The following is an 11,734-nucleotide window of genomic DNA, read 5'->3' as shown; positions in this document are numbered from 1 at the left end:
AGTTTGTATGGACTATTTTAAAAATCTCTCTTCAAAATGATATTTTGGGAATCTCTCTTTTATAATCGACTATTTTGAAAATTACCCCTAATAGTTATAGAGGGAAAATTTATGTAAGCTCTTTAGATATTGATATGTTGTATGACTTGGGTAACCTTCTGAATTATGTAAAAAAATTCTTTTTAAGTAAAATATTTTGTATATGATTAAATCGATAATCATATAAAACAAGTAGTTTATTTCAAAAGAGCGAGATGTTACTTTTATGATATTGAAGTATGAAATTCAATCTTGAAACTAGACTAGATGAATCATTTATTTATGAGTTGAACCTCAATAATTTAGTTGTTACTGAGCAATAGCAATTTACTACTAATCTCTCACTTTTAAATGTTACTAATTTTCATGCACCCTTGTTACAAGAGCCCCTTGATCCTATCATGGCACTGGGGGTGGTGCGTAATGATGGTTAAACCATCAAGCGTGATGGGTTAGCAAACACCGTCGTTGCTCTTCTTATCATGCGTGATGAGAGGGTTAGCGTGATGACCATCACGTGGTGAGGTTCGAGGAGATGACCGTTGGAAAGGGGTTTGTGACCGTTAGGGGGGGGGGTAGGGGTTAATTACCGTTGGGAAGGGGTTTTTAATTAAAAAAAATTATTTTACCTATATACTCAAATCTAACTCAAATCTTCTACTACAAACAACATTCTAACATCACAACAATACACCAATGGAGGGTTCTAGGAAACGTGGCTCGGGTTCAAAGAAAACCCAAACCCGACCAAAGGTTCGACAAAATCTAGGCGAGCCGACTAGATTTCGGTTACAAGATGAACCCGACACAACCCAACCTTCCCAACAACAACCTTAATATCCACAACCTTTTCAACCGTCCCAAAACCAATCTTTTCAACCGTCCCAAAACCAATCGCAATCTTTTCAACCGTATTAAAACCAATCTTTTCAACCGTCCCAAAACCAATCGCAATCTTTTCCACATTTTTCTACACAAAATTATCCAAATAATGCTTTTCAAATGTTTCAATCTCAACCGTCTCAAATGTCCATCGATCCCCTAGACGATAACGATGTTATACATCAATTTGCAAGTGCATTTCGTCATGAAGTGGACAATGTGGATGAAGATCTACCCGAGGAGGAGGATGTCACCGGCGTGAAGAAGCCTTGGGTGCCCACGGAGGAGGTCGCCTTGACCAAGGCTTATTTACACTGTTCCGAATAAAAAAAAAACTCTCAAACCAACCAAAAAAAAAAAAGAAAAAGAAATGTTATGGAGACGTATTATCGCACATTTCGAGAAACTTCCCGGGTCAACCAAACTAAACATGGATCAAATGACTTCCAAGTTAGGAGATTTGAATTGAAAAATGTCAAAATTTAATGCTTCCAATTGGTAACTATTTTTTTAATTTATTAGTTTATTTTTTATAATATATTACTTTATTTTTACAAGTTGATATATATATTTTCTTAAATATTTTGTAGTCCCGAACTGCACAAAGCGGAGCGAGCAAGGCGACTATCATCAAGGAGTGTTTGCGCGAATATGTCAAGGTTTTCAAATATAGATCTTTTCCTCACTTGGAAGTGTGGGAGGTTGCGAAACATCACCCGAAGTGGGAATCGATTCCTGTGGTCGACATGGACGGACCGACGGCTCCAAGGAAGAAAGGATCTTTTTCAAAAAGATCAAAAACTTCCGATTCCGGGAACTACACAACGTCTATCGACGGCTTGTCAAGCAACATGCCGAACATGAACTTGAACGAGGAACCCAGAGATGATCCCGACGAAGACACACCCACACCCACACGGCCGAATCGCAAGAAAAGTTGGGAATCGTCAAGACTCGGAAAGGAAGCGGTGGCCGAAGACTTCGCCGAATACAAGTCGGCTAATTTGGCGGAAATGGCCGAGACGAAGGAGCGAAAAAAAGAGGCTCATGCTTTAAAAATGAAACGTGGGGAGACGTATATCAACCATTTGAATGAAAACCAAAAAAACGCCGATTTAACATTCCTCCTACAACCGCACGAACATCTTGACGAACCCTTTAAATCGATCATACTTCAACGCAAACGCGAGATATGCGACAAGTGAGGTTGGGAAGGGCCGTAAGTTTTTTTTTGTCGGTTTTTTTAGTTTATTTGTCTTTTTAACGTTTATTTAATCTTGTTTTATTTTTTATTTAATGTAATCTTGTTTTACTATTTATTATATAAAATTAAAAAAAATAATTCATCACACAACACCACCAATCCCACTAAAATTCTATCACTAATAATGAAAAATGGTGAGATAAGATGGCACACCTCAATTGGATGTTACAAGTGATGGTTTTGGACCATCACATGTATTTGTTAATAAGTATGTGGTGCTGGTTGGAGATAACTTTGTTTGAATACGAAAGTCAAAAATATTTTTGTTCTTTTTGTTTTGTTTAATAGGAAAACACTTTGTACTGTTATATAGAAATGCTAGCTTACAAGTTTCACCATTTTCTAATGACTTTTAATTTCATTCTTATCTTGATAAAAACAATTTTTCTTGGTCAAATTATATGCCCTAAAAGTTATGTCAAATATATTTTTAAATGAGTGAGTTTCAAACAAAACACTGTTAGCTATTGGTTTGAGAATAATTAAATGTTCGTTTTGACTTAGTTGGTGGTAACTTTGTTTGAATACGAAAATCAAAATATTTTATAGAACTTGTAGTTTCATCCTTATCGCAAATTAGACCATTTTTCATTGTCCAATTATATTAAACTTATATAAAGTGTTTATTTATTCTTATATCACGTTTTTATAACCATAATTTGTATCCCACTTTTGTAAAAGAAAAAAAAAAGAAACTATACCACATGTTATACAACAATCTTTAGAACTTAATAGTTAATGAACGATAAAAAAACGTTGTGAACCATATGCGTCCATTTATTGTTAGATGTCATAATGACAATCTTGTCATTTTTATCGGGTTTGTTTGATTGTGACTTGTTTTATTTTTTATTTTATCTAATGTTACTTTAATTGGCACGCTTATTGTTGGTTCATTTCATGTAGTCGAAGATATGGCATGGAACTCGTCAAACTTTTTGTGGTCTTTATTGTATTTATTCACTTGTATTTTTCATTGACGGATGCATGTTATTTTCAATGTTTTGTCATCATGCATATATATTTAATTCTTAGTTTACACCATCTACAATGGCATTCGTATTGGGGACATATTCACTCAAAAGTGTATCATCCTTCACACTTACTTTTCTTTATTTTCATTTCTTGCATAATCAACCTCATTTTTACATTTATTTTTTTTAATTAAAATATAGTCCCTCCGTTTCATTATAAGTGTTTTAGTTTGATTTTTCAAGTCTTTTTTTTTTAACTTTGACTGACAATATTTTTGTTTGTGTTATATAATACTTGATGAAAATATATGAATGGATTGGGTTTTAAATGAATTTTACATTGATATAATTTTCATCAAGTATTATATGACACGAACAAAAATATTTGCAGTCAAAATTGCAAAAGAAAGACTTAAAAAGTAAAACTATGACACTTATAATGGGACGGAGGGAGTAACAAACTATCTAATTTTTTCATTTGAGTAATTATGTTCAAATAGTGGATCCTTAAAACTAAAATATGATTAGAAGTATTAGAAAAACCAAGTATAATAAAATGTTATGTAATTGCACAATAATAAAAGTATAAATACATAAAGAGTTTATATATTAATATTCGTTGCAAAATTTTAAGTCCATAAAACAAATTTCAAAAGTTACAAAGTTTACAATTTTTAAAATTCTTTTTAAAAATTATAAGTTTTACAACTATAATTAAAAAAACAAATAAAAAAAGAAAAATAATAAATAAAGAAAAGGAAATTGAAAGCGTCACAACTGATGAGCACATGGTATCGGGTATCGGTACCAAATCGGGCATTTCGGTACCGGTAGCAAGTATTTAAGAAAATCGGTATCGGAAAATTTTGGATCGCTATCTGTATTTACCGAATGTTTACTTACAGTATCGATACCGAACCAGATATTTTCGATACTTGTACCAAATTTTTAAGAAAATCATGATCAACAAATTCGGAATCGGTACTGGTCAGTGCTAGTATGGTAACGAGCTCATTTCTAGCTCCACCACCCGTATTCCCACCTTTGTCATAGACGTTTATAGTCATGGTCAAACAATGCGACATAAGTAGACTAATACATATAGCTCGTATGTCATGTTGATATAAGTGTATGCGTTAAGGGTTTAAGAGATGTTCATTAACAACTAATTAAGATTGAAAAATATGGTTTTGGATAAGATTATGACTTATCACTATCTTTGATAGGCCTACTTTGAAGTCGTTTGTGGTAAGTGATTTATGTATCAAAACTTTATGCGTCAAAAAATGAACATCATTAATCGTTAATTTTTTGAGGGTTGGAATTATGTACTCATAGGGAAAAGGATGAACAGATAATAAAAATAAAAAACAAATATCGTAGCATTAATACGTGATAGTTTTTAAGGTCATGTGATATACATGAATCAGTAAAGCAAGAGAATGATTTTTATAAAGTGGATGTGGTGTCTCTATTTTATTGGTTTACTTTTCCTTTAAATTTTCAAAGGTGGGATGAATGGTGCAAGAGTTGATAAGGTGGCGTTTGAGTGACCTGACGACGTATAAAAAATGAAGAACAAAATGGATGACACATGATGACATAACACTTAAAAGTTACTATTTACAAGCTTTGGTAATTCTTTTAGGCGTTTAAGAATTTAAGCAAATGTATTAATAGATTTAGATGTTTAAAATGTATTAATATATGCTTTTCAAAATTGTCATTTTATATGAGATTAAAATATAATTTTAACTATGTTGATATTACCAAATCATAAACTATATAAATAATTAAACCGGTAGAGCTAGTTGACAAACAATAGAATCATGGATCGGATTGTTTATTATATTATCATCATCGTCAATGTCATTCGAGGTAGTTTCGTGTTTTAAAGGAACTTGGCCTTCACAATATTACGGCAGAAATAAGATGGCCACATATTAAAGAATATATATACTTTTTTAATAGGTGGCTATGTGCATGACTGCATATATATATATAAACACAGCTTTCATTGGTATCTTTTTCTTCTTGGCTCATTGGTAGCACGCTGATCACTCGCATCTCCATTTGTGTAAAATGTTCACGTAGGTATATAATGTACTTGTATTTAAGAAAAAATTTCTAAAATATTCATTTTACTTTGTTAAATTAACATTCTATTCATTTGACCGGCTAACTTTTAAAAATATCTATAAAAAAACAGTTTACTAACCGAGATTTTAATCATTATCTGACTGAATCTTAATCCAACCAGAAATTACTAAATACCAAAGTCAGACTGGATTTTTCAAAAGTGCAATCGAACAAAATGGATTTTTTTCAAAGTTTGGTTTTGAATATTATATTAATATAATTAATGTTAATTCTATTTGATTTGTCTTTTATAGCTTTTAAATTATGTAATTTTGTAAATTCTGAAGGGACAGGCCGTTCCGACTTGCTTATTGTAATCTATGTTATATTTAGCTGTTATATTTTAAATTGATGTAATTTTCAACTTTTAAACATATACTATAATTTGAAATAATATAAATATAAAAAAACTAGTTATAATAAAATATAATTTGATGGTAAAAGTAAATGTAAAAAAAAGGTGATGCTATGAAAATAAAAAGAACGTTTGACCATGAATATAACATTGAAAAGAAAATGAATGTTTTACATAATGCATGAAAATCTAATGTGCAACTAACGTAGCACGGTGTTTAAAGAGGATGTATTAGCGTGACGGGAGTCATCTCGTTTCGTATGGAGTTGACGAGGTGGCTATATGGTATTGATAGGGAACACCACGCCACCCTATGTGCTAATGGTGAGGGATGGCCGTCTCAGTGTGCTAGTCATACCACGTGAAACCATTGACGATTTACAACAAAATAAGCTCAATGTAAATTTTCATGATGGAAAGGCAATCAGAGATGTTATAAGTACAAACAATTGTTAACAGACAATATTCTGTGGACCATATAATTTTTTAATTACTCCATGGATCTATACGTGTGAAATTTTTCTATGTGTAAAAGTCCACACCATCTCATGTATTTAACCACAGACAAAAAAAAAATTCATGTCAATATATCCTCATTGTGCTAAATCTAGTACCAATAATTGACAAACAATAAAAAGCATGGTATCGTCATCAATATCATTCGATGGTATTTTCACCTTTTAAAATAACGTGGCCCTCACTCCTCCTCGCAAGGATGCCTATGGTAGAAGAAATATCGTCTACACACATACTCTCCTTATTATGTTGCTCGTTCGGGGCAAATATGTGCATTTCACAAAAATGAAATTCGATTATGGGAATAAGCTATTTTGGTTGAAGTGATGTTGGGGGGTTATCTTTAAAAAAGTATTGATGCTTTGGAAAGGAATATGAGGAACTTGAGCAAACTCTTGAAACATGCCTTTCATCTAGTGGAAGATGATTGGACGGGGAAGGGGACTCATTGGTTGGTTCTCAATGCATTCCTCACTCACCAAGACAAGTGTCTCGGAGACTATTTTTGTGTTTTGAAAGACCATTTATATTAAAAACCAAAGAGCTAATTGCAAGCCGTAAAAGCCTGAACGTGTTGCAAGAAAAACCAAACGAAACAAATTACCAAATACACTTGCAAAAGATAATTGACAAAATTGAATTTACACCGAACCAACCTCCCCCCCCCCCCCAACTCAAGATTCAAACGCTGATTTCCATTCTTCGCCCACAAAAAGGAGGCTGTCTAAATATATATCACCACTTTCTCCACCAACAACGACTTGTTCTCGAAAACCTTGTCGTACTACCCATACCATATCAAATAACCCGTTAATATTTTTTTTAAATCTAAAACTCTTCTTATCTATTACTCTAATAAAAGAATACTACTATGTGTCACTTGTCACTCTTTCAATCATCCTCACATTTTTAAACTCATTTTGTTATTTGAATCCCATGTGGGTCATTACCCAACACAAAATAGTCTTATTCATATTTATATATAAAGTGTGTTAATGTTTATTTATTTTTTCTTCTTTTTTTCTTTTTATATTTTAACATCATGTTTATCCTTAAGTAATAAAATGAAGCAATTTAGCTATATAAAAAGAACATGCGAAATGGGATTGAAGTGGTCGTGCATTGCTTTATTATTATTATTTTTTTAGTATTTTCAGGTACATAAAATAAAAGTAAATTAAAATACTTTCTTCTTTAAAAATTTTCATTATATACATTGAGTACAATATCATAAATTTGTTTATTGACATACTAACCATTTAAATTTATTCTTTTGGTTTGTTTTGGAATGCTAGAATCATGTTCTTCTTTTTTTAGCTATCATATATATAACTAGCTTTTATTCCCCGTAATACATGATTGTTTTATATTATTCATTTATAATATTAATATATTTTTTAGATTTTAATTTTATTTATTGTAAGGAAATTATTAATATACTTAGGATTTCACAAATAAATGAGATGTTATAACCCGGTTTAAAAAACCTATATGGGTTTGGTGAGACCCATGACCCGGTTTTTTTACTTAATAAAATTGTTTTTAATTATAATTAGTATATTTAAAAAAATCGGATACTAATTTTTAGTATATCCATATTTTATAGGATTTTCATATAAAAAATTTTATGAGATTAATTTTTAATATAATGAGATTTTATAACCCGTTTAAAAGGCTATCTGGGTTTGGTGAGACCCATACCCGTGAATTCAGTTTAAATGCATGATAAACTTTCATTTACAAATAAAGAAATCTGTTGGTTTGAGAGAATTTAAGAAGATTTCGTTTATATATATAAATATTTAAGATTAAGATTTAATACATAATTTTTTTTATTATATATGGTTGGCTTATACTTGAAAGAACCCGTGTTTTCACACGGACACCTGTATCGCTTTGTCAAGATTTACAGGCGGACATTGATTAATTTTGATTATTGATAAATTATGTATATTGACCAACACAACCGCAAACGTATTGTACAAGTAATTTTTTCTTATTAGTAAATATTTGCGTAATGTTTATTTAGTAATTCCTATAATTTTAATATAAATTGCAATTTTATTAACAATATATGATAATTGTGTTGTCGATTGTATTTTGATCAATGTTCAAATTTTAAAATGTTCACCAATTTCCCGTGTAATACACGTGGCTCAAACTAGTATTAAATAATAAGTTACAATTGAAATTGCTTGCGTCACCTCCTTCTCCAACTTATTGTTCTTGTATAAACATGGTAATCCAATAACTCCTTGACCGATTCAAAATGAGATGAAAAACCCAACAATAAATACCGGATCAAATCCATTTAGCCACTTGACAATGAACTATATAAGATGGTCAGCCGATTCCGGACACAGCTCACACATCACACGATGATCAGTTCCAACATTAAGACCTATATCTCTCAACGCCAATTTTGTGGCAATACGACAAGTGACATGTAACATGACAAAATATGACATTAAGTTGATGATTATAAAATAGTTTAAATAAATTGTAAGAACCAATAGAAATAGAAAGTTGTTCTATGATATGATGTGATATCATCAACTTATTATTATTCGCATTGTACGCCGCTAATCGACAACGATGCGAATCGTGGATATGCCTTTCAGGGGTATTTTGGTCTTTTGAAAGAAACGCGGTTCTCACTCATACACGTACACATACTAAACTCAGATCTCAATTCATCTTCAAACCCTAATCACTCCCTTTTCACTGTAAGTTTAATTAATTCATTCAACTTTTTTTATCCTACTATTTGATTTTATCATTATAAATCTTATCTTACTAATATTTTATGCATATCAACTTTCATTTTCATTTTAATTTTAATTTTAATGTGTGGAATTTGGTATTTTGAGTACGTAATTTGACGTCGTTTATTAATTTAGTCTTAATAAATAAATTTGTTGTTTTCTGATTATTATGAATTTTTATACGGTTTTAACTTTTAATAATAGAATGAAAATTAGTTTATTTTTGTCTCCGTACATTGGAGTTACAGTTTTTCAGAGTAGATCGATAAAAGTCTTGTGATGATAAAAGTAGGATGCAAGCCATTGATATTAACCACTTATCTTTTATGTTCACCACAAAGCTATCGATTTCTCAGCTGACACCACTATCAACTTAATGAGTAGGGGTGTGCATGGGTCGGGTTGGTTTTCGGCTAAAACCAAATCAAAAACAGAAATTTCGGCTTTTGAGTTTTTAAAAGCCGTTGGTTTTCGGTTTTTTCTCTTATTAGTTGGGTTTGGTTTTTCGATTTTGCTGTTTGGGCTTAAATATTTTGGGCCTAGGTTGGTTAAAAGTTTTTGGTTAGTTGATAATTTTTTTGATTACTATACATTTATGCTAAAATATTTGGGGTAAAGTGTTAAACTGTATATTAAATTTTGTAATTTACTCTAAATTTAAAATAATAAATGAAAATCTATAAGTTCGCCTAGGTTTTTTCGGTTTTAATTATACACAAAACTGAAACCAAACCAAACTTCCGTTTTTGTTTCGGTTAGGTTATGTCGGCTTGGTTTTTTTGGCCTTTTCTGTTTTGGACCGGTTTTTTCTTGAACACTCTGATGATAAAGTCAGTGTTTAAAGTTTTAGTTTGATCATTTAATGTATAAAATGGAACGAAAAGTTTGTTTATAAAGGCATAACTAAATCTTTTTATATTTATGCCATTTGTTTCCAGATTTGAATCATGGGTCAAGCTCTAGGATGCATTCAAGTGGATCAGTCTAATGTAGCCGTGAAAGAACATTTTGGCAAGTTTGATGATGTTCTTCAACCTGGTTGTCACTGCTTGCCTTGGTGCTTGGGGTATCAGTTGGCTGGTCAACTGTCGCTGCGTGTCAATCAACTTGATGTTAGTTGTGAAACCAAAACAAAGGTTCTGTTACCGTTTCTTTATTGACCTTCATTGATCATACCTAGTAATATTACCAAAATTTTATTGTTTCCCTGTTTTATGCACGTGTTTGATTGGATTGTTTTGATGTCATTTCAGGATAATGTATTTGTTACTGTGGTTGCTTCCATACAATACCGTGCTTTGTCTGATAAGGCTGCTGATGCTTTCTATAAGCTCACAAACACAAAGCAACAGATTCAAGCTTATGTATTCGATGGTAAGATGCCAAATATTTTGTGTTATATTCTGTTGGTTTTGATTAATAATGATTGTTATCATTTAATGACATTTTATTTATGTTGTTAGTAATTAGGGCTAGTGTACCAAAGCTGCTATTGGATGATGTTTTTCTGCAGAAAAATGACATAGCCAAAGGTGTTGAAGACGAGCTCGAGAAGGTAAAACTTAATACTATTACTTTTTCTATATTCATTTTAAAAATGTTTCTTATGTTCTTATGTTTCAGGCGATGTCCGGTTATGGTTTTGAGATTGTGCAAACTTTGATTGTTGATATAGAACCTGATCAACACGTGAAACGATCCATGAATGAGATCAATGCAGGTCTTTAGTTTAATTGATTCTCCGATACATCAATGACTGATAATATGACGTCTGATAATAATATGTTAATTGTGATAACAGCTGCTAGAATGAGAGTTGCTGCAAATGAGAAGGCGGTAGGCGAAAAGATTCTACAAATTAAGCGAGCAGAAGGGGAAGCGGAATCCAAGTATCTGTCTGGGTTGGGTATTGCTAGACAGAGACAAGCGATAGTGGACGGTTTGAGGGACAGTGTGCTTGCGTTTTCTGAAAACGTGCCTGGAACATCAGCCAAAGAGGTTATGGACATGGTGTTGTTGACTCAGTACTTTGATACCATGAAAGATATTGGGGCTTCGTCGAAGTCTAATGCTGTGTTTCTTCCTCATGGACCGGGTGCGGTTAAAGACATTGCTTCACAGGTTCGTGAGGGTCTGCTTCAAGCTGAAAATGCTAGAGAGTAGTTGATTGGATAAGGTATATGATGGGATTGCTATGAATATACTATAGTTTTTTTTTGGGGACTTGACTTAGTATGACGCGTATATGGTATGATCGGTGCGTATATAATTGATCATCTTGTTATTTACTTTGATCTATGTATATGAGTTTTTGCTTTATGAGAACGGGTGGATTTGCGTATCTAATTTTGCGTATGGATATTTTTGAGTTTGAATTTCACAGTTGCATTATACTTCTCTGGTTCATTTAGTTTGTTGCGTTTGTTTTTATCATTTATGCAATTATACCCTAGGGTTGTTTTTTATCATATTAAGAAATTAGTGTAATCAAAATCAAAGTCTTTATATTGATCAAGGTTGGAAGGGAGTAGTAGAAGATGGTTTATATGTTATTTAAATGAATTTCTGGATTAAACTTAAGTGGCACTATTACGTTTACAACTTGTTACAAGGTGAAATGTCATATATCAATAAAGTCGTTTTAAACTTGCAAAAACGTTACGAGCTCGAACCTATTTGTTATATTTAGCCATACACGTCTGATATGTAATATGCTCATGTTTGTCCCTTTATATTAATCATTAAGTGCATCTTAAGATAATATATTTGTTAAAAGAGTTAATAATAAAGAATAAACTAA

General features: G+C 31.8%; 1 protein-coding gene across 1 annotated transcript; it reads left to right on the top strand.

The window, feature by feature from the left end:
* The first annotated feature begins 9,842 nt into the window (after window positions 1-9,842).
* On the top strand, window positions 9,843-11,329 carry LOC143596284 (hypersensitive-induced response protein 1-like). The gene is made up of 5 exons (XM_077075098.1): window positions 9,843-10,070; window positions 10,188-10,308; window positions 10,398-10,489; window positions 10,558-10,654; window positions 10,736-11,329. Exons 1-5 carry the CDS (start codon window positions 9,882-9,884, stop codon window positions 11,095-11,097), a joined length of 861 nt encoding a protein of 286 aa, XP_076931213.1. The 5' UTR covers window positions 9,843-9,881; the 3' UTR covers window positions 11,098-11,329.
* The last annotated feature ends 405 nt before the right edge of the window (window positions 11,330-11,734 follow it).

Source organism: Bidens hawaiensis, unplaced genomic scaffold (assembly GCF_021521415.1).
Source record: "Bidens hawaiensis isolate Kalapana, Puna unplaced genomic scaffold, B.hawaiensis_p1.1 tig00046199_1, whole genome shotgun sequence".
NCBI lineage: Eukaryota > Viridiplantae > Streptophyta > Magnoliopsida > Asterales > Asteraceae > Bidens > Bidens hawaiensis.
This window is presented reverse-complemented; position numbering and strand designations above follow the sequence as displayed.

What these genes read in the sequence shown, in the direction of transcription:
- LOC143596284 (XM_077075098.1), top strand. Translation starts at nt 9,882, where the DNA reads ATGGGTCAAGCTCTAGGATGCATTCAAGTGGATCAGTCTAATGTAGCC. An exon ending in TCAAGCTTATGTATTCGATG is followed by an intron (nt 10,309 to 10,397) that starts GTAAGATGCCAA and finishes TTATGTTGTTAG; the next exon opens with TAATTAGGGCTAGTGTACCA. An exon ending in TTGAAGACGAGCTCGAGAAG is followed by an intron (nt 10,490 to 10,557) that starts GTAAAACTTAAT and finishes CTTATGTTTCAG; the next exon opens with GCGATGTCCGGTTATGGTTT.